The sequence below is a fragment of the Paramisgurnus dabryanus genome, chromosome 17 (genome assembly GCF_030506205.2).
Source record: "Paramisgurnus dabryanus chromosome 17, PD_genome_1.1, whole genome shotgun sequence".
NCBI lineage: Eukaryota > Metazoa > Chordata > Actinopteri > Cypriniformes > Cobitidae > Paramisgurnus > Paramisgurnus dabryanus.
Genome location: NC_133353.1, coordinates 23,370,247 through 23,394,964, shown reverse-complemented (window position 1 = coordinate 23,394,964; position 24,718 = coordinate 23,370,247). Strand labels below are relative to the sequence as shown.

General features: G+C 36.4%; 1 protein-coding gene across 1 annotated transcript in view; it reads left to right on the top strand.

Annotated features, from left to right (window-relative positions):
• peli2 (pellino E3 ubiquitin protein ligase family member 2) overlaps positions 1 to 19,947 on the top strand; it is a 32,286-nt gene extending 12,339 nt beyond the window's left edge. Inside the window, exons 3-6 of the mRNA XM_065288604.1 lie at positions 12,509 to 12,610; positions 13,361 to 13,558; positions 13,782 to 13,970; positions 15,882 to 19,947. Coding sequence (XP_065144676.1) covers positions 12,509 to 12,610; positions 13,361 to 13,558; positions 13,782 to 13,970; positions 15,882 to 16,472 — 1,080 coding nt within the window. The 3' untranslated portion in view covers positions 16,473 to 19,947. The remainder of the gene's footprint in view (positions 1 to 12,508; positions 12,611 to 13,360; positions 13,559 to 13,781; positions 13,971 to 15,881) is intronic.
• The last annotated feature ends 4,771 nt before the right edge of the window (positions 19,948 to 24,718 follow it).

The following is a 24,718-nucleotide window of genomic DNA, read 5'->3' as shown; positions in this document are numbered from 1 at the left end:
ACCGTTTTTCAAACCTCGTGGACTCTGCCTTTAAGTCATGATAAACTTGATCAGCCGTCTTCTCTGTCACTAACATCTGTTGACATTTACGTGAAAAGACAAGCACATGGAAAACACAGCCAACTTTTAATTCTTTCACCCAGTGTCGTGTGAGAGGCACTGTTGAGGTGCCGCACGCAGCATGAGAGCGCTAGAAAGCGCATGCACGAGAGAGGCGCGGCTGAGCGTTCTCAACATTGAATGAAGCCATTTGAAATAGTAAAATAAAAATGTAAATGGTAATCATGAAAAGTCTATTTGTGGCGGCCAGTGTTGATTCTGTGGGAAAATTTATGGGAAACACTGCGGTGTTGCTGCGGCCTGTGACTTGCGCAATACTATAAATGGCACTTTACAGTGTGATGAGGGGGTATCTTTGCCATGTAAACTAAGAATTGTCAGCCGTGAAAATGTTTTGCATATTTCTGCAATGTCATTGCTGGCAGCTCTTTCTACAAAGAAATTTCATTATATGAAGTTCTGCACATCATGAATATTAATCATCAAACATGGATGAGGAGAGACTGATTATAAAAAAATCTACATGGAAAATCCTTCAAGTTTTAGAAGAAATGTGATATGCAATAGTATGCTAAATAATGCAGCATTTGCTTTGTGATACTCTATATTTTATAAGAAACACAAGTTAGGGTACAGTTTAATTGTTGGTTGAAAATATGTTATGTAATTGTAGCATTATCGTGTGAATTTAGATATCTCTCTTTCCCAATTCAAGTAAATAGGACTTGAATCTTGCATGACTGAAATGACTGCCTGGAGGCATTGCAAACATGGGTGCCTAGTGGTACGACTTTCCTAAAGGAACTTTGTAAGAACGTAGGGTTGCGTCTGTATTCGTATGCTCTTCAGCTGCAGCGCAACACAGTAACGGATAAATGTTTCTCATTGGCTGCATTTTGTGATCTATTGTGCCACTTTTTCGGGTTTATTGCAGGCAGACAAATTGCGTATTGCTGAAATCTTTATCACCTCTGATTAGGGATTGGTGTAAGAAATTGAAACGTCATTGCCGTTTTGTACATGAATTAATGTGCTGCAGATCTGTCTTCTTCTTTTAAATGTTTTTAAGCAGTGAGACCTTTTATGCACCTTCTATCATTCACAATCACTGTATTGACATTCCAACTCTTATTCGTGACAACACCTTTGAGAGAACTCAAGTTTTGCTTATTTTGGATATTTGTTTTTGGTGGGTGGTCTCCCTCCCTGTGATGGTTGCTGATGACTCGGGCTTTTTGCTGTCATTCTCGTCAGCTGGGGGCAAAATGCCAACAGCTGGCATTGTCTGAGCAAATCTTTCTCAATGAGAACCGTTTTACCACAGCATGAGACTTAACAACTTGCTGAGTTGCCTACTTAGAAAGAATTTTGATGCAATAAATACATGTTCCTGATGACTTAAAAATGACTTAATGCTGGTTGTAATTAGACAAATTCTAATACATTATTAAATATCCATATTTAAGACATTAAACTATAATAACTAGCTTCCAATACCATACTTGATCGTAGTGTAGCATACAATGCGTAAGATCTGGTGAGAAATGACTCAAAGGGGCTGTTTACACTTGGTATTAAGATGTGTTTTCATCGATCGGATCACAAGTGGACGAGAGAGACGCATTACGTTTACACCTGGTATTTAAATCCGTCTCTTTTGTCCACTTTCGGCCACTTCTGTCCTGAATACTGTGAGGGGACGGTCCGTGAGACGGTGGGCGAGTCTCTCTGCTGTCATTCAAACGCGAGTGGGAGTAATTATGAGTTTATATGGACGCAAACTAATATTATGTCGGAGTCCACTGCTTGTTTAGCAAGTAAACATGCTGCACAGAGTTTTGTACGTGTGTATGTTAGAACGTTCTCTGAATTTTCAGCGCAATTGATGAAATAGGATCGCGCAACTTTCACGCTTTCAAAACGAAACTACGGAGAACACCCGCAGTAGTTTTATCAATGAAAGGCTAAAAATAGCGCTGTTCACCGTATGTTCACGCCGAAGTCAAAAAAAGACGTAAAACTTGTGTTTAATACCTCAGATTAGATAAATGGGCGGAGAGAAGGCGGTTGCGTGTGGCTGTTCGGACACATTCAACCACATTTGCGTTGCGCAACTCCAAAGCGATCCGATCGAAAGTGGTTTCGACTACCTCTGGATGTGGTTGAAAGTGGTCGAAAGTGGACGCGTTCAAAACGTTTTGAACCCCGTTTACACCTGGCATTAACGTTGTCCACTTGTGATCCGATCAACGAAAACGCATGTTAATGCCAAGTGTAAACAGCCTCAAAGTGCTTTGTAAGTAGTTTTTGCTACAGATGGGGATAACTCGATGTCTTGTATTGAAATCCACTGCCATTTTTCTTTGAAATACTTGGTTTAGACGACAACTTATTCATGACTGGTGTTTCTTTCATCTCTCCTCTGCGTCTGCACATTCGTCCCTACACTCTAAAAAAACAAACGGTGCTATATAGCACCAAAACAATTGCTTTGGATCGTAACGATAGAAGAACCATTTTAGTGCCATATAGCACCGGTGAAGCACCAGTGAAGCACCAGTGAAGCACCAGTGAAGCACCAGTGAAGCACCAGTGTAGAACCATATAGGGGCCATATAGCACCACATATGGTTCTACATAGCACTATATGGTTCTACACAGGTGCTTCACTGGTGCTTCACTGGTTCTTCACCGGTGCTATATGGCACTAAAAATGGTTCTTCTATCGTTACGATCCAAAGCAACTGTTTTGGTGCTATATAGCACCGTTTGTTTTTTAGAGTGTATGCATTGTCCTACGCTGAAACTCTATGGTTAATGTGCATTGGCTGCTAACGGAAGCTGTTTGTTTTGCTTTGTAATGTTTTAAATATTGATATGTTTCTTACAAAATCGAAATGATTACCCTCAGAAGTCATTAATTAACCCCCTGGAGCCATGTGGATTAGTTCTGTGAAGGAAGGATGCACTTTTTTGGGGCTTTAGAGTCATAAGTTGTTCCCTGTTCCTTGTTATAAAGCTTTGAAAAGGAATTTCATTATAACTTCATGTGTATCTCAGATGGCTTTGGGGGTGAGTAAATTATGGGGTAATTTTTGTTTTTCACTGGAGTAGCTTTAGCTTGTAATACATGTGTTTATGCTTTAATCGCATTTAGATAGTGTTGGGCAATGATTTGATAACGATAATTTTCCCGATTGATCGGTAATGACCGTTCGATTAGTGATCGATAATGTTTATGCACTATTTCATAAATATATTTACATTTAATACAGATGCCTAAAAATTTGAAGATTTTAGTATTTGTCATGTTCTGAATTAGGGATGCTTAACGATTAATCGTGATTAATCATTAGCAGAATAAAAGTTTTTGTTTACATCATATATGTGTGTGAACTGTGTATAATAACTTTGTATAAATAAATGTACACACATGCATGTATATGTTTTAGAAATGTTTACATGTGTATATACATTTGTATATTTATGTATAATTTATATTTATTAACTTTTATTCTGCTAACGATTAATCGCGATTAATTGTTTAGCATCCCTATTCTGAATTAAAAGTAGTTTAACTGTCTGTTTTTTACAACTTTCATTCAAGAGCAAAATCTGCCTTTAAATTTGACCACAAACTGTACAACTTGGTAGCACCAGTGCCATCTATGTTGCTATAGTTATAGTCAGTGTAATAGTGATGCACGGTGCTTAGCTTCTCACTGATTAGATCACTTGCCCACCACGGCATCGCCTTTCACTGTCGTTTTTATTTTTTCTAGTAATTAAGTTATTTAGTTCTGTTAGAGAGCAGACACTAAAAACTGAAAGTGTCTGCTGTCTGAATTCAGTGCAAGCTAAACGCACATCACAGCACAGAGCAGCAGGTGTCAGATTTCATTTATTACTTTCAGAATGTGCGAGGCAAGCTGACTGACAATAACGATGGCAGAAGTTGCGTGCTTACTCGTAATATACATATATAATGTTTAATATTAGGAAATCATTTTGTTGTGTTTTTCATTAAGAGTAATAATAAACTCATCATTGAAGCAGCACTTTAAATGGAGAAAGAGCCGATTGCTCAGCTTGGGACTGGCGGATTGCCCTCTCATTGCACAAGGATTCATAAGCAATTTAACGCATCTTACGCAAGCGCAGCATTTAAACAACTGCCTCAAATTAAAAAGTGAAAGCAAAAGCACACAGCTGAATGTGCATTTATAAGCCCCTCTCACCCGGTAATACCAGGGTCACCGGGTTTGTCACACACTGATTAACCTGTGGGAAATTTTGTCACCGCATAGTGCCACACATCTCGAATTTTAGTGTAGAGCCCTGATCAGACTCTGAAATTGAAATGCAAGTGGAAACAATCCAGTATGTCTTTATTTTTTTCCCAGGTCAAAGTGACCTTCATTACATAGCTATACAACAATACATTTCTCTGAAAGGCCTCCTACAAGTGGGCAATTGTTATTTTGTGCTTGTTTAGGCTGTAGTCAACAGAGCAGAACCCTGCAGCTACATCAGATCACAAGGTAAGAATAGCTGTGGCAGTGTTCCACCCCTGTTCCATTCGCATTATCCTTAACTCCTTAACCTTTACCTGCATCCACGTTTGAGCCAGATTAAAACTAGTCCTCTTGTTTTTACCGTTCCAAAATGGAATGCATGCTACCCAAAGCTTCGTAATTAAAGTCACATGAACGCAAGGAATGTTTTCTTGTCGCCATAAAATGCTCTGGCATGCTGTATTTTTGGGAGTTTTTGTTACCGTTGGCTGCTGCTTATCCGTCCGCAGTAGGGGTGGCACGGTTCACAAAACCCTCGGTTCGGTTCGTATCACGGTTCTATGGTCACGGTTCACGGTTCAGTACGGTTCTTGTTGTTATTTTTTCTTTAAATTTTTAACACTCCAGAAATGTATTATCTTATTAATGTATTAATTATCCATAATTTAGGATACAGTATTAAAAAAAGTTATATCATGTAATCATGCACAAACTGAATTTGACTTTAAGCACATTGGACCATCTCTGAGGAAAGCCAGATGAGATTTTGATAGAGCAAGAGGGAAGACATTGATGATTTCAACATGCTTTTCATTTAATTGGCAAAAAAGAGAATGTGTATTGCCATCTACATAAACTTTATGTGCATTTTTAGCACACAAAGATAACTTGCATTTATTAAAATGCCAACTTCAGTGTAGCTCTTAGATTTATCACTGAAAGGCTGCTTTAATACTGAGAGTTTATGTGGACGAGAGAGAAACATAACCTTTGCACCTGTAATATTAAAATCTCTTTAAGTCTGTTTTGTCCACTTTTGACCACTTCTGATTACTTTGAGGGGCAATTTCTGAAATAAGATCGCGCAACTTTCACACGCTAGCAAAATGAAACTACGCGGAAATCAGCCGCTTTAATTTTATCAATGAAAGTCTAAAAATAGCGCTGAATATGAAAAGACGTAAAACATTGTTGTCAGTACCTCAGATTAGATAAATGGTCGGAGAGAAGGCGATCTCCTGTGGCTGTTTGAGCACATTCAACCCATAGACTGCAGTTCTATCTATTGTTTTATTTCCGCTGTCATCATAAGTAACATGAAATAAAAATATGTTTCCACACACCAAACTTATACGACGCTGGCGCATCCTCCAACTGCGGGCAGATTTCCTTTTCTCTCCCACTTGCCATTTCTACACGTAACATAACCTGCAGTACTTATACTCCAAACCAGTCACCTCTTCTTTCGCGCGAAAGGGAAACACGCTATCTGAGGTCACATACAGGGCATAAGACTACATTGCGCATGCCATGAACCGTTGAACCGTGCGGTACACACGCGCTCCGAACCGAGACAAGCGAACCGAACGGTTCGGATTTTTTTCATGGACCGTGCCACCCCTAGTCCGCAGAGCTAAAAGCCCAGAATAGCCCAGCACACAGTCATCTGTGAATCACGCTGTTCTTTTGGGGGTCAGAACTCTCTGAGGTGATGGGGCCTCCATGGCTCCAGGCATTGACCTGAAAGGGTTAAATAAGAAAACAGTTCACAGACAGTGACACTGTGCAGCTGCATCATTGTAAGGGTAAAGTTGAACAAAGAACAGGCCAAGCGATTACTCGCCGAGTTCAGGCGAACTTCTTTCAAATAATAGGTCACCAAATGTCACTAAACTATTCATGGAACAATGTGCGATTGTTCATGGATATCTTTGAGGTTTATTTGGAGTTGTGTTGTCAGTTGTATTGTGGGCTGTTTAAATGCTCCTGGAGGTTACAGTCGGGTTGACTTGAGGTTGGTGGTCACAGCATCTCGTTTCATCGTGTTTACAGCAAACACTAAACGCGTGCTATAAGAAGACTCATGCTGTTCAGACATTTCACAGATGGAAATTCTTCATATACCCTGTTGCCTGTTGGATGCATCACTACTAGGCCTTTTGTTTTGGGCCTTTTTTATAACTTTTGTGGCCCACTATAAAACTGGTGGGATGAGGAGTGGATGGACCCCCTGTTGTGATCTGGCAGCGAATGCATCAAACTCCAACCTCTTTGTTCTCCTTTTTAGTGTAGTCATAAACACGCCACCAACTGAAACGTCCCAAATTTAAATCTCTAAACCGGTCATGCTCACAAAACCATGTGGTGCCTCGCAAGCTTACATTTCTTTAATGCAGGAGTATACAGTAAATATTAGTTTATACATGGGTTGGTGACAAAAGAAAGATTGTATTTGAAAAAATCTTTGTAAATAAATATAATGCATATTTTTGAGTCAGAAACTATTTTTAAATAGTTTTGTTTTATTAAACAACATTCAGTACATTTTAAATATTTTTTTCACAATAGTTTTGATATACTATTAAAAAATGTCAGGTGGTACAACCAATCATTGTCTCTTTGCCAGATAAGTTTTAATGCACTTCCTGCATTATGCTGTTTGTTTGTTTGATAGTGGCATATAAATTAAATATAGTTTGAAGTTTAAAATAACTTGACCATAAAACTATCATTTTAAGAACAATAATAAAAAAAAATAGGCTGGGAATTGGCAAGGCCCTCACGATACGATACATATCACGATATATGGCCATGATACAATGCATCGTTATACGATAAAATATGTTGCATCGTTGCATGTTGCAATACATTTTAGTTTTTTATCAAAAATGTAAAAAAAGCTGTTTTTTTACTTTTTTTTTTAAAGCCAAAGTGCTTCCACACATCGGCTTTGGAAGCCGCAGGCGGTTTTAAATTTTTCTGCAATTTTCTCACTGTCACTAACTTCTGAGACACTAGCCAAATGGCTGTATATGACAGACAACTGGACAGGGACAACTGCAGCGGCGGAGGAGGTCGTTTGACGCACACACAGGGATTTGATGATTTTTTTTTTTTTGTGGATCGTTTTTTTAATATCGATACTAGAGATTTTAATACCAATACACTATCATCGAAAAAATTATCACAATAGTTAGCTGTAGCGATATTTTTGCACAGTCCTAATAATACTTTTATAAACAACCTTAGCTTGCATTTATTAAAACGAAAATGATTAGCGTATTAAAATAATTTTTCTTAATGTTTTTTTTCTTGGGGGCATTCATAGCCTTAGACTTTCTAGTTGCACCACCTGACCTCTACAAGGAATTTACATTTTTAAAAGACTTCTGCTTTGACGCTTGTATAAGCTTTTGCCTGTGATGTTAAATTCATAAATATACTTTTTTAATACAATTGTAAAAATTGCAAGTTGTACCACCTGACACAAAGCGTACCAGCCTACCCATTAGGGCTGTGTATCGCCAACAATTTCTCCATACGGTGTGTATTCCGATGCAAGGCCATGCTAAGATTTGTATCCTGATTCAGGTGAATTTGAATGACATTTTTGTTTAGAATTTAGTACAATTATTATCTGTTGATTTGTAAATTGAAGTGCATGATTACATGATATAACTTTTTTTAAATACTGTATCCTAAATTATGGATAATTAATACATTAATAAGATAATACATTTATGGAGTGTTAAAAAATTTAAAGAAAAAATAACAACAAGAACCGTACAGAACCGAGAACGGTGACCATAAAACCGTGAAACGAACCGAACCGAGTGTTTTGTGAACCGTGCCACTCCTAATAAACATGCAGTCAGACAAAATATTTTTCTATAGAAAAGAAATCAGATTATTAATGTGACAGCCTAGACACACATTCTTTTCACCTAGATGCACATTTTACACCTCAGCTATTTGTCGTCTTTTTTCCCAGATGTGTATTATAAGAGAATGTGCAGGGTTTTTTTGCAACGTTACTTTAACTTCATGAATCACCTTTTGCAGCAGTTTAAGTTAAGATTCCTGCTTAGAAAGAAAGGTGTTCATGACAGTGTATCGTTGTATTGATATTTTGTACACAGCACTACTACCAATTGCATTAAAGTAGCTATTTTTTCAGTATTTACGAGAGATGTATAAAAACTTTTAAATCCGCTATAAAGACTCACTGGATGATGTTATATGATCTCTTGCGGTTTATACTGGTTCATTTCTTAATAAAAAGCCTGTGATACCTTGACATTTGAGAACATCCAAATTGTTGGACAAAAGTTTTTTCAATTATCCAAACATCCCAACAACAACTAATATTTTTGTAATTTGTTTATTTGGTAAAGATTTCTAACATAAAATAATGCAAAAGTATCATATTTTGAATTTTTTTTAATAATTTAAACACAATTTTAACAGTTGTCTTAAACTGCTAATTACGGAAAGTTGCTCCACCTGCCATTTTACAAATTTCTAAACCCAAAACAAAAATTCGTACTTAAAAAATAACGTAAAAATAACTAAAATGTATTTAAACTAAAAAGTGTCACTTTGTCATAAATAAAGTGTTTTTTTTTATAGTAAATAATGGCCCTGGACACAAACATATGCATGTCATGTCACTGACCCACATGTTAATTTAGTGGAGAGTGTGGAGAAGTTTATTTTAATATAATTTTATGTAAAATGTTCATGGAAATCCCCACATGGAAATTATAAACTTACGATGGGAAAATGTTTTTTTGTGCACACTCGCAGTTTGCCAACAGTGGTTCACAGAATTATGTCAAACTTTTAGCATTTTTGGTATAAACTTTTAATAAACCACATACTGTTAAAATCTTTTTTGTTCTCCCCAATCGGGCACTTTTCTACTTGCACTTTGCAAGAAATGTAATCGCAGATTCAAATTATTGTAATGGCTACAATGCGTATTTAAAAGTAAAAATATTTACTACCTACTTCAGAATATCCAAACATCTTATTGTGAACTATTTGAACTCGTGGCCTCCAGTGTTTTTGAGAACAGTATAATGAGCAGTTATGTTACTGTACACATGTATGTACATGCGTGCTTGTGTGCACAGTCTTGTGCTCAGCATGCGAGGAAATGCTGAGTTTTCAACTCTGCATTTGGTTGGCGTACCCAAACACAAACCACCTTCCTGTCTCAGCTGTTGTTTTTTCCATTGTTGCACAGTAGTGTAGTAACCATGACCCAGTTTCCACTCCCTCCCGAGCACACGTGATATGTGGGTAATTTGGAAATCACAGATTAGAGAAGAGGTGAGGAAAACTAAGCATGCTCGAAAATGATCAACTTGCGGTGGTTTGTCTTGTTTCCCACCAATCCCAAAGTTTTGGTGGTCTCTTAAAATCCTAAATCGATCATCCATACTGGTCTGATGTTGTGACATAAACTGAACTAACAAGGAACTGGCTTATGTACCTGTTCATTGTTTTTAGTCATGTGATATTTGCCTTGGTTATTATATGCCTGAGTTGAAAGCTGTATGATTTATTTATATTGAGCAGCATATGACAGCTGTCTGAGTAATGAATGTTTGATGTTGAATGTTTGAGGGTGTGTTTTACGCAGATCGCATGACTCACACATCTGTGTGTAACAGTGGAGTATTCCAGTTAGTGGATAGATTTGATCAATTCACGGTACTCAAGTTATTCTTAGTGGTTATGCACAGAAGTTTAACACTCAAATGAGGGCTTTCTGAGTCTACGGTTACTTATAGACCCAAGCGCAATGCTTGCCAGCAGGGACCACTAACAATAAGCAACCATAGACCCGTAAAGCCCTCATTCGAGCTGTTTTATTCAAGTGTTAAACTTTTGTGCATAATCAAGCTTGTTTGTGCTATCCACATGAGTATCTACTAGTGGCTTGTTGAGAATAGAAATAAATTCAAAATAATGTGCACAAATGCAAAGAACCTTCAGCACATATAATGTATGATATTGATTATGTAATCTTAAATACTGTAGATACAAACTTAATACTCTTTCTCCAAAGGGTCTGATTATGGATGTGGACTTTATTTCAACAATATTTTTTATTTTTGGACTATTAGTTGATTATATTTTGCCCGCATTTTCCTCTCCCAAGTCCTAGGGGTATGTGACTTTCTTTTATCCATAACACAATCAATCAGAGTTACATTAAAGTATTAATATTTAACTTATTTAAACTAGTCATCATTAGGGGTGTAAAAAACATCGATACATTTGGCAATACCGTATCAATTCTCAAAAATGCAATATAATTTTTTTTGCTTCATTATGGTTGTTTTCTTTGGAATTTACATCCGGACCACTAGATTACATTCTTCTTATCTCTGAACTTAAACGGTGACATGAAGTACTAGCATAGATGGGTGGCATTTTTATATTTTGCTATGGTTTGCATATGGTGGTGTGTTCTCAATGGCTATGTTTACATGCACAACATTTTGTCAATCCGAATGAATTTAATACGATTGAAGGTTACGATAATACAGGGTACATGAACCCCAAGCCATTGCAATTTAATAAAAATGTTTATTTACATGTTCATTCTAAATAATCAGAACCGAATGTCTGCACGAGCGCACATCCAGGATTGCCAGCTTCGTGTATCAAAACCATCCCAATAGACATTCAAAACTAGCCTATAAGCATCCCTATGACTATTCACAGCCAAAAATTCCAATAACTAATGAACTAAGTCCTTTTATCTTTAAAGGATTAGTCTCACTTTTTTTTTAATCCAGATAATTTACCATGTCATCCAAAATGCTGATGTCTTTAAAACTGTTACGTGTTGGGATCCATTAAAGTCCATTACAATGAGAAAAATCCTGGAATGTTTTCGTCAAAAAACATAATTTCTTCTCAAAGAAAGACATCAACATTTTGGATGACATGGTGGTGAGTAAATTATCTGGATTTTTTTTTTAAGAAAATGGACTAATCCTTTTTCCATGGGTTGTTTTTTTTCTGCGGGTTAGAGTTTAAACAGTAGCCAAATCTAAACTCGAAAAAAGCAGTGGACTTGGCAATGCCACGTTGCGGACAGCATCTCTCGTCAAGTTCACGCTTTATCTCTGGATAAATGTACAAAGCTGAGTTGGAGAAAGTTGTTCTTAAGTTTTCAGATATAGGCAATGAATTCTCAAACAATTTTATTGCTTTATGTCCTACGAAAATACACATGAACGGTTTAGAATGTAGATCGCTTGACCCCATTACCTTAATGATGGGTTGCCATTGCCTTGCTACTGCATGTTTCTGTGATGAGAATCATGTGATACTTAAGTAAGAGGTAAATATAAGATGTGAACTTCAGCACAAATGTTATGGCATGTGCACAATGATTTTTTGCATCCGATAGAGAAAATGCTACGATTCACGCGTTTACATGCGTCCTTTCTTCTGCTGATCAAATCACAGATCGGAGTACACCACCCCTCTCAAAATGATCGAAATTTGCATTATTTGTATTGATTAAGATGTTTACATGAAGTCTTTTCAATACAATTGAGCCATCAATACAATTACAAACGGATTATTTGTTTGCATGTTAACGTACCTACTTTCCTAAAATTATACCCCTTTAAACTCCTTAAATGGGAAAATCCCAATATATTGCCTCACTTAACAGTATCGCAACATGTTGCATTGCAACATCTGTATTGTATCGGAAGATATTTCTTGTAAAACACAGCTCTAGTCATATCACTATTACTTATACTTAAGTAAATGAACTGATAAAAGACAAAGACAGGCAAAAAAACAGATGTGCATTTAAAGAAGAACCTGAGCCAAAGGGACCAGGATATCTTTGAGACCTTTGGGTGTGCTATTTTAACTTGGGCTGTTTTAGGTGGCTGTTTACTGGCCTATCAACCTCCTAGAACACTCTAGCAATCACAAAACATTGTTGTGGTCTCTGTGAGGGCAAGCACCACTCACATTTTCTTCAGAAAGTTTAAACGTTTTATAAGTTGTATTAGAATTTGAAAATATAACACAATGTATTCTCTGTGCCTCTCTGTATGAGATGTGTAATTATTGCTTGAAACCCTCTTAAAAATGTTTGTGTTTTGTGACAGGCAGTGAACTGTAAGGGCCAGCACAGCATCTCCTACACACTGTCCAGAAACCAGACGGTGGTGGTGGAGTACAGCCATGACAAAGACACGGACATGTTTCAGGTACTGTTTTGCGATTTTTCTTGTGAGCACAAATTCAATGGTTGCCTGTTGACAAAGAGCCGGAAATCTTTCTTTCTTGACGTGCTAAATACTCTAAGGTCTGATCTCCACCACAGCTAATCAAAAGCTGTGATTGGATACGGTATATCTCCCCCACGAGAAGTCACTGTTACAAGCACATGCTCTGATATGGGACTGCTGTGTTTTTGCCTGCACATAAGGGAAAGCGCCACCGAGATTGCAGCAGACAGGCAGAAAAGCAAAAACAGGAACCAGCAGCAACCCACAGGGACAAAAACGAAACTCGCTCTATAAAAAGGAAATAAAGTGGAGTTGGTTGTGCCTATATTTCGTTGTGCATGTATTTCTATACTGGATTTTGTAAAATGAGCACCTTTCTATTCTTGGGAATGTCCATCCCAGTTTATAAACTAAAATGGGCTCTTTAAACAAGTCTCTGCATATATGTGGCCGGTTATAGTTTGGCCTGTTTACTGCTGAAAATAGTGTATGGTCTGTACTCGGTTGTATGGCTTAAAACCATTATCACATTTGTTTTCACTTTTAATTTCAGCCTTTGACAAGGCCATACTCAAGTCAATATTAAAGAAATCAACGTTATATTTTCTTTACATTATGTTGGATGACTTTATGTAGAAAATAATAACTTTTATAACTCTGTTTTCACAGACTAGGTCACATGTTTTAAATGATGAGCTTTAGCTTTGCAACCTTTCTTTTGTGTCTTAGATTGGACGTTCAACAGAGGGCCCGATTGACTTTGTGGTGACTGATACTGTGTCAGGAGGCGGGGATGGCGAGGACACTCCCATCACACAAAGCACCATCTCCCGCTTTGCTTGCCGGGTCGTGTGCGAACGTAACCCACCTTACACTGCTCGCATTTACGCCGCAGGCTTCGATTCTTCCAAGAATATATTTCTGGGAGTAAGTATTTTCCTTCCTGTTCTTTATATGGTGTCATCTGTCGGTCGGATAGATATTATTAAGATGCATGTGTATATATCACTTGCATACTTGCTGACTGGATCAGTATCCCTTTCTGCTGTTTCAGTGCTACTGATCTGAACTGTAAATATAGGTGTCTAAATAAAATAAGAGTGTGGTGCACACGTTTTTGTTTATGTGTAGTAATTAAATATCTCTGTAGGAGAAAGCAGCCAAATGGAAGAATCCAGATGGTCACATGGATGGGCTGACAACCAATGGTGTGCTAGTCATGCATCCGCGTGGTGGGTTCACAGAGGAGTCCAAGCCTGGTGTGTGGAGGGAGATATCTGTATGTGGTGATGTTTATACACTGCGAGAGACGCGGTCCGCTCAAACTAGAGGCAAACTGGTTAGTGCTTTAACTGCACCTGCTCACATTGTGGTCACTTCCTTTCAAGTTATGCATTTACTTTTCCTGCTCTGTTTGCAACCTACAATTTTTTTTTCTAAATGTCCAGTGCTTAAACTTGTTTACCAGGAATTTGAAATACAAGTCAGAGGTTTAGGATCAAGAATATATTGGACTAGTCCTAGATTAAAATAAATTGGCTGCCCAAACAGAAAACAACTTGCACTAAAATATCTTAAAATACATCATTGCCCCTTTAAATTGGAGATACAACACTACAGCAAATTGGCATTTAAACTATGAACTGATTTAATCCTAGATGGGGGTAATTCATTAACTCTGTTAATAATTGAGGAGCTCGGATGCAAAAGTCGCTAAATGCCACCTCTATCAAAAATGTGATTTGGACCTTTTTTCCATTGGAGCTCTTCAGTTATACAGCTTTTTATGCCCCATGTTTTTCTGTTTAAATCTAAGATCAAAGATGCAATGTTTTTAGTAGGGATGTCACAATGAGGGGAAGAGGTCTGCTGACTTGTTTAAATATGTACTGTAAAATCCCAGTATTTGGACCTTTAGCTCCTCCTAGCGGTAAAATTTGGTTCTGCACACAAGTATTGCTAAGCTTGCATTAGTTTTTACCTGTTATGTAGGGACAGTTTCCTGGACAAGGATTAGACTAGTCCTAGACTAAAATAAAATGTAAGAGCCCAAACTGAAAAAAACGTGCACTAACATATCTTAACATACATCAGTGCCGTTTGTTTTGCCTCATGTTTGTTAAAACTAGTTATATTTTCTAATTAAACTAAGGCCTAGAGCTGGCTTAAGCTAATCACTGTCCAGGAAACCACCCCTTAATGTTTAACTTGATTATTTAAATTAGTTTTTTGGTATTAATATTTTATTGTTTTATTATTAATATTATTAATATTATTAATAATCTTTATTATTATTATTATTATTATTATTATTATTATTATTACTATTACAAAACTGTATTACCATTTAAACATTTGTAAGTAGACACATTCTAAAAGCAGCATTATTGTACTTTGTTTTGTGATTATGATTTATTATTATTATTAGTATTATTATTAGTATTATTATTATTATTATTATTTTATTGATGATGATGCTGTTGTATTATTATTATTATTATTATTATTATTTTATTGATGATGATGATGATGATGATGATGCCGTTTTGATGTTGTTGTTGTTGTTGTTATTATTATTATTATTATTATTGTTATTATGTATTATTATTATGTATTATTATTATTATTATTATTATTATTATTATTATTATTATTATTATTATTATTATTATTATTATTATTATTATTTTATTGATGATGATGATGATGCCGTTGTATAATTAGTATTATTATTATTATTAGTATTAGTATTAGTATTATTATTAGTATTAGTATTATTATTATTATTATTATTATTATTATTATTATTATTATTATTATTATTATTATTATTATTATTATTATTATTATTATTATTTTAATGATGATGATGATGATGCGTTTTATTATTATTATTATTATTATTATTATTATTAAACTGCATTTCCATGTAAACATTTGTAAGTAGATACATTCTAAAATTTGTTTGTGTTATGTACTTTTTAAGAAAGTAACCAAGGACTATGTATGCATGCAATTTCGGGCACAGTTGCCATCACTTACAACTGTCTGTAGTTACAGTCATTGTAAAGTTACTGTTTATTAGCTTTATGTAACCAACAGAGTCTGAACAACAATTCATATGGTACAGGCGGTAAATGATAAATATTTTGAGAATTGTTCGTGTTTAAAAAGTAGCATAGTTCATTAGACTAAATGAGATCTGTGAAGAATGCATCATGCTGACATGTTTGTGTTGTGTGCTATTTAGGTGGAGAGTGAAAGTAATGTACTGCAGGATGGGTCTCTGGTTGACCTGTGTGGAGCGACACTTCTTTGGCGCACAGCTGACGGGCTTTTCCATACCCCCACCCAGAAACATCTGGAGGCCTTAAGGCAGGAACTGAACGCAGCCCGACCTCAGTGCCCTGTTGGTCTCAACACCCTGGCCTTTCCCAGCATGCAACGCTGTAGCCGCGCCCCAACTAACGTCCCTTCTCAAGAGGACAAGCAGCCTTGGGTGTACCTGGCCTGCGGCCACGTTCACGGCTACCACGATTGGGGCCATCGTTCCGAACGAGACCATAATGCTCAGAGAGAGTGCCCCATGTGCAGAGCTGTTGGCCCCTACGTGCCCCTCTGGCTCGGATGCGAAGCAGCTTTTTACGTTGATACCGGCGCACCAACGCATGCATTCGTACCTTGCGGCCACGTCTGCTCTGAAAAGTCAACGCGCTATTGGGCAGAGATTCCTTTACCGCACGGTACCCACGCTTTTCATGCCGCCTGCCCCTTTTGTGCTACCCAGCTCAATCTGACTCAGAAATGGGCCAAGCTTATTTTTCAGGGCCCTGTAGACTGAGAGTATTTGGGACGTCGGTCTTGAGCGGACGGGTGCTGGATTATTGCGTCCAGTTTGCTGAAGAAATGATTGTGACTAAGAACAGATTCATACCGCAAGCTGTGAAGCAGCCCTTAAAATGTTTATGCTGGAGAGCAGGTTTTTGCGCAGATGTCACGGCGTACAGTCATCCAAGTTGCCTTGGGGATGGATCGGAGGTGTCAGTGAGTTGTTTTATCCCTGACATGTGGATCTGATGTCAGATCCCACCAGCATTACCACACCACTCAGGAGATTTTCTGAAACCTTACTCAACAGGATACTGCTTCAATTGGCCTGTGGAGTTTCGTTGCAGCCCTGCTTTGCTACATACCTGTGATTTTCCAAAGAACTTAACTTGGTTCTAGTGTGTTTAGAGTTGGAGGTAGACATTGTAGGAAGGTCAGTTAGGACTAAGCAGCCCTGGTTATAACAGTCAAACACTTCAATGCGTGATGAATTTTTGATAGCTTAATGATTGGAGATATGATTTGGGAACTAAAATTCTGCAATCGTTTTTCCAAAGAATAAACCGGTGCTTTTATTGGTTATTTTTTAACACTGAAGAGGAACCACCATTACACTCACAGAGGATACGTTTATGGTTGATAACCCACAGTGGAAGCTTTATTAATTTTTCAAATGGATTGTGCATTATTGAATTGGATTAATGATTTGTCTTTTAAGCCTGGTCTCCAGTGATCCCTAAAGTATTTAATACGCAAATGAATAAACCATCAAGGGTTAACCGGTAACAAGATTAACAAAAGATGTTGCTAGATACTTTAGGAATGGGCTATAATTTGTAACTGGAAAATTTGTGGGTGTTATTTGCTACTTTAAAAGCTTGTCCCAAATATATTTTGTTACTGTATGTTCCTCAGACACATTTTGGAAATGTTTGTGTTTGGAATCAGAGTTGACTTATCTGCAATCAGCTTCCTGATCTTCCAGATATGGAAAATTATTTCGATTTAAAACAAACGTAATTTGGTGGCAGAGGCTTGAGATTTACAGAAGGTCTTAAATCCTCTAAGTCATCCAATACACTTTAAAAATAAATCCTGGTTATACTTAAATGTATTAAGGTTAATCACAATTACAATTAATTTAAACTGTTTTGACTAGTGAGGAGTTGCTATTAAGTATATAAATAAAGTTGAAATAAATTAAAGGGGACAGAGAATGAAAAAACATTTTTACCTTGTCTTTGTTGAATAATTGTAGTCTACCCGCATTCACAAACATACAAAAAGTGCTAGACATGCTAAACATCTCAGTCTCATAGAAATTCCTCTTTTAGAAATGTCAGCCAGAAAACGGCCCAATCTGAAAAACTGATGTTTATGATATCACGGGCATCTCCCTGCCCCTCCACTTTAAAATAATTGGCTACATTTTTTGAGTGGCAGCAAAGTCAGCCAATCAGTAATGAGATTGCAAGTTAAGCCAGTAGGGGGAGCCAAATAGGTGCAAAACCCCCACCCTAATAGAGCTATCTGAGAGAGGTTTTTAGGAACTTCTAAGGCATTACAGACCCAAACTAAAAAAAATTTTGTCTACATGTCACATCACAGAACAAGGATAAATACTCCGTTCAATCATTCTATGTCACCTTTAAGCTAATTCAACTTTTTTTTATAGTTTATAGCAACTCTTCATTAGTCAAAAAAGTTTAAATTAATTGTAAACTCAAGTTGATTAAACTTGAATATTTAGGTGCAACATGTATTTTTTTTTACGGTGTAACCATAATAAAAGTCCCTTAATAAGATAGTTCACTTTAAAATGAAAATTCTGTCATTTACTCATCCTCATGTTGTTCTAAACCCGCATGAATTTCTTTTTTCTGATGAACACAAAAGATATTTTGAGAAATGATGGTTAACACGCAGCTGATAGTGACCATTGACTTCCATAGTAGAACAATATGAGGATGAGTAAATGACAAAATTTTCGTTTTAAAGTGAACTATCCCTTTAAGTCATCATTGGACAATTTATTCTTACAGTTTTATAAGCTTATGAGAGAAAAAAACTTTTATTCCACTATTTTCTTAAAGTTTCTACAGAGGTTTTTCCTATAACTAATGACATTTCTACAGTGTCAAAAAGATTTTGAGCATATTGAAGACTTTTTAAAGAGCGTTTTGCTTTTTATTCACTGAAAAGTATTTTAGTACACACAAGCCCATGTACAGTTTGTTTTAAACAGATACTAATATATTTATTCAATTCTGTACTTCTCTGTGTGGTGAGTTGTCTGTATTGAATGTATCAACACCAACTACAACATTTGGACGTCACTCTTTTAATGATGCATTGCATCTGAATATATAGAGGAATGGCACATTTAAAAAATAAATCTGAAGGTCAGAACTTTGAAATGCATCTTTCAAAATATGACACTGTGTTCAGCAGCTTGTTTGGAGTGGCATGAGAATAAATTACAGGTTGTTTTAAGGGTTATACAATTTCCAGTAATCACAGTTATCGATTGCCACTTAACTTTTACCTTTGATTTGCTCTGTAAATTAAGATCATCACTTTGTACCACACTATGTCCCTTCTGCTGTCTGATTCAATGTGAAGTGTTAAAGAAACACTGTAATATGTCACCTTGGGTTTAATTTGTACATGGAAGATGTGTTGACTAATATTTTTGTCAATTTTGCTGGTGTATTACTTCATTTGGCTACACATGCAGTTTTTAAGGTGTATGTCATTATTCTGAAAAATCATCACACAATGTTTTACTAGAATCATACCAACAGTGATAAACTTAGGATAAGTGTATTTCACTAGGTATACTGTGTATGAACAGTGTTGCTTGTGGCCCTTTTATGTGGCGTTAACATTTAAATGAATATATGAAGAGTTTTGTTGCAAGTTTTTGGTTGTGCATTCCAATTAATATCAATTCAACTTCAGTTGGTTTGTTTTGATTTAAACCTTCATAACTTAAAAAATACAGCTAAGTGGCACCATAAACAAAATAATAACATGATAACATAATAAACTCAGTTTTTAACATTTTTGTCAAAACATGTTATCTCGTTTTGCAACAAAACTCTTCATATAAAAAAATGTGGTTAGATTTTCCATTAGTTTCCAAGGAGCACAATACGTGTTTAAACAATTGTAAAAATCAGGACACTAAAGTGCTTTGCTGTTATAATTGCACTGAGCAGCTTCAATAAATTAAGACTATAGTTTTTGAGATCTTCGAAACAACTAAACTAAGGAGTTGCTATCATGATAAATTACACAGAAATTCAGCTGATTTTGCTTTATTAAGGATTTAAAGTGTTTCTTATTAGTACCGTATACAAAAACTGTTCCTTTAGCCAATTTAGGCATAGCTAGGCTAACAAATACAAGTGCTAGGTAAAAGTCCAGCACAGTGGCTTTCCTCCTCATTTAAGGTATTATTATATGAATTAAAGGGATAGTTCACCTGCCAGTTAAAATGTACAGTACACTAAAAAAAATGATTCATTCAATTTAAAAAAAAAATTTAAGGTAAGTGGTTGCAATCAATTTCTTTAAGCTACATTTAAACAAAAAAGATTATAGTAAAATATAAAAAACTTTTGTTTAAATGTAGCTTAAATAAATTGATTGCAAACCACTTACCTAAAAAAATTGAGTAAATTGAATGAATAATTTTTTTTAGTGCACTCTAAAAAAACAAACGGTGCTATATAGCACCAAAACAATTGCTTTGGATCGTAACGATAGAAGAACCATTTTAGTGCCATATAGCACCGGTGAAGAACCAGTGAAGCACCAGTGAAGCACCAGTGAAGCACCAGTGTAGAACCATATAGGGGCCATATAGCACCACATATGGTTCTACATAGCACTATATGGTTCTACACAGGTGCTTCACTGGTGCTTCACTGGTGCTTCACTGGTTCTTCACTGGTGCTATATGGCACTAAAAATGGTTCTTCTATCGTTACGATCCAAAGCAACTGTTTTGGTGCTATATAGCACCGTTTGTTTTTTAGAGTGTGTATGTGACTTTCCTGTAGCACAAAAAAGTAAAAACATGTGTAGGTGCCATCTTTTTGAGATTGGGAAGCAGATGTAGGCAATATAAAATTGATACCCATGGCTCCTGATGATACATTGAGGTCTTACGAAGCAATACGATTGGTCTTTGGAAGTAACTGAACATTTACAACATTATAACCTGTTATTAGCCTCAGTTAATGTCTTGAACTCTGTTAATCAACATAATTTGTTGTAAACTACCCCTTCAACAGTTCTCACAATTTTTAATAAATGATCTGGAAAGAGCAAGGTTGTTTTAAAGGTATAATGTTTAATGTTGTTGATGTAAGGAGGCTGTTAGCTGTGACTATTACTGTATAGGGTTAACGGAAGAGCATCTTCATCTTTCTCAGTGTAACATTCCTCTGGTTCATCTTCTTCACTGTTTTGGGTCTTTAAAACACACTTTGCCCCATCTTACCATAGGGTTGATGTACAACAAATAAAATGTATTTAAAAAATTGTAAGATTGTCTTTATTATATTCAATATAGTATTACATTTACTGTGTTAGCTGTACATAGAAATAAGTCAGTAACATTGTAATCAACAGCATGTCACATATGCTGTACATATAGCCTACTTTTGCTATATTTAATAATAGGCTATTGAGAAATAGCATTGTGCATTTATCACTGAAGGCAATTGTCAAGTACGCCAAAGTTGAGGGAGTACTGGCACATGAAATGTTCCTAAGTTACATCATCATATCTGTTATAAAGTTACATGTATTTCTCAAACAAAACATAAGACTGCTAACTTTGGCATGAATTACTTTGCATGGAAAACAAAGTCACTAAAAAAAACCTGAAGTAAATGGTAACATCGGTTACTGACTTAAGTTACAGTAAAATCTCACTTCAGTGTTTCTCAACCAGGGGACAGCAAGATAAGAAAATGAATTAAAATAAAAAACATTAAAATAAGACAAAACATACACAGGCTATATTTCTCTGTCTTTTTGTATAATGAATATACATGTTAGGTTTTCCGATATTGTTGTTGGTAATGGGGGTGGTCATGATGACGTCAGAAAGGTTGAGATCAGAATAAAGGGCGATTTATAGTCGTGCGTAGGCTACGGCGTAGGACCTACGCACGACTATAATCGCCCTTAAGATGTGAAGGGTTACTTCTAGTTACTGCTTGTAATAATCATTATTAGCCGCAAGAGGGAGCTGTTATCATATATACCAAAAAACCGCGGAGGTAGGCCTACTAATGTTTGGTGAAGATGACAGATTATTGAAGTAATATTAATAATTACAATTGTCCGTTTGTATTTATTTAGTAATTCTGTTTTACTAAAGGCAAACAGTTTCTTAACATAGGTTATTAATTCTTTGGAAAATCAATGAAAGAGAACAGAATATTTGCGCCCTTTTCAGATTAAACTAGCCTACTTTTAAATTAGGCTATTGTATTTAATCTTTACCTGAACTATTGTGACTGCATTAAAAAATATTTACATAAAGATATCTCAAAATATAGAAAGGAATTTTTTTAAATTAGGATATAAACACGCCAACTGCACACACGACCGATCATGTGAAGCCTCGCACGTTTCTTTAGGTTTTAAACACGCTGCCAATCGGTGAGTGAATGGACTTCGAATAATGGCAGCCGCATTATCCATCAAACACCGATGACATATTCGTCCCTTTCATAAGCGCTCACACTGCAAATAAGGGCATATAAAAGGATTTAGATTTTCAGCATGCCATTTAGCTGCTTTGAAAAGGAAGATCAGTGGGATGCCATGACTGCTAATTAACATTTCCTCCTGTAGATGTTGGAGAGATGTCCCACTCTGCACTGCCTTTCCAAATGACAGTCAGCGTAGTAAAGGTGACAGAAAGCTCATTGGAAAATCTCTGCTTGGCTTGCCCTCATTTAAGAGGGTTTATTAAAAATGACATAATGTCTGCGTTTGTGATGAAGCTTACGGCTTGTCTTTTGTGGTTCCTGTATGGTATTTTGTTATATGGCAAATTGTGTGATGTAATATTATATGATTGACAAGACCATCTTGCTGTATAAACCATCAACCAACCAGTCTAAATACCTACACTTGGTTATAAAAGTTTTTGTGTTAATTAGCCTTCCTATATCAATACAGAATACCTGTCGAGAGCAAAGAGAGGCAAAAAAAAAAAAAAAACGAAATGTGTTGCCGTACATCAGAATGTTAAGATAAGCATGTAAAGTTGGTGACCCCGGGGAACACAAAAACTGTTAAATCTGTAATGCAATAGTCACACTTTACAATTACAAAAACAGAATAAATAATGGTTATTAACAATGGTTTATTAAACAATGGTTATTTCTATTGGAATTAACTTCTTACATGTAATCTGTGTAGCATTGGCACTGTATTGTAACGTATTACCAAAACATATTTTTAAGTAATATGCAGTCTGAGAGAGATGTTTAATTGAGGGTTCATAAAAAATGAGGTCTTTATAAAAGCAAAAAAATATCCTAAAGGAATATTAACTTAACCAAAATTTGTAACCTTTTTTAATAATTACATTTTTAAATAAATGTATCAGTTATGATATATTATTATGAAAATACAAATTATGATGGAAATATTAATCGTATTCCGTTATATGGTTTCTGACAAGGTAGTTTCAGACATCTCTGTAAGGAAGGCTAACTCATGCAGAGGGAACAGGTAGGTCTATATGTCTCACTGTTAAAAACACAACGAACTGGCAAGGCGATATATGCCACAGGTGGCTGGAGGCTGGACGCCAAGTTATCAATAGGACACCTTCGTTTCGGCGGGGATGGTGCGCTTGATATTTACCTCTTTCCCCCAGCGTGAGACCCCGCGAGATGATACGCAGATCACAGCCTGTAAATAAGAGATAGTAAAGCTGTACACACACACACACACGCAGGCGCGCGCACACACAACAAGACGCGTGTTTGTTTCCCCTCGCTCCTAATTTAGTAAACTTGGCAGTCGTTTTTAATCTCCCGGCAAATTGAAGCGGTAGGGGATGGTGGCGAGTGTTGGATGCATGTTATTAATTCCTCGCTATTTCTGTCTAGCGCAATTAGTCACTGTTTGCCGCTGAAAATGTCCCATTAATTATCTACGGCCTGTAAGTGAGTTGCGCTCATGGCTACTGTCTGAAGATTTCGGTGCGGTAGGGAGAGGTCCGTATTCAGTGTCCTCACCTCTTCAAGTGGAAGACGGGTTTGAAACGTCTCTTAAATAGCGTTTTTACACGTAATCTTTGCCTCGGTGTGAAAGAACAGCATGAGTCTGCTTAGTTTGTCTTCTGTTGTCATCCCAAATTGTTTACGAGGACCCGAAGGCGCCAAAAGTCTGGTGCACTGCGGTTTCACTCAAAAGCCCTTTGATGGTAGGCCTGTACGTGACGACAGGTTTTAAAATATACACATAATAACATGGTTTTTAACTGTCATACGGGGTGATTTAAGAAAGTAAACCTTATAACATGTAGTATACAAAAGCTGCTTTGTACATTAAATGCTTACAATGAGTATGGGGCGGTTTTCCAGACAGGGTTAGATTAAACCAGGTGTTATTTTATTTGGACATTTAGGTAGTTTTTACAAACAAACAAAAAAATATTACTGGTGTGCATCTTGAGACAAAATAATGGCACTGATACATGTTAATGCAAGCTGTTTTCAGTTGGGACAACTCAAACAAGGATTTTAGACTTGTCTAAAACTCCCTATATGTTTGCAATCTAAAAAATGTTGGGTTGTTTCAACTCATGGTTGGGACAAACCCAACCATTATTTTGAATTAACCTAGAAAATCCATATTTTACCCAACCATGGATTGAAACAACCCAAAATCTAAAGGGGACATATCATGCAACTCTGACTTTTTCCATATTTAAGTGCTAGGATTGAATCCCAAGTGCTTCTATCACCCTGAAAAATGTGAAAAAGAACAACCCAGTAACTTAGTTTTGGTAAACCATTCTCTGCAAGCATATAAAAATAATAGGTCATTGAAATTTGGCTCTCCTTATGATGTCAAAAGTGGATAATACACCCCCCAATTTGCACTATCCAAACACAGCACGCCCATTTTGGGCAGAGATAGGCTCATTTGCATTTTAAAGGACACACCCAAAAGAGACACATTTTTGCTCACATCAAGTGGCAATTTTAACATGCT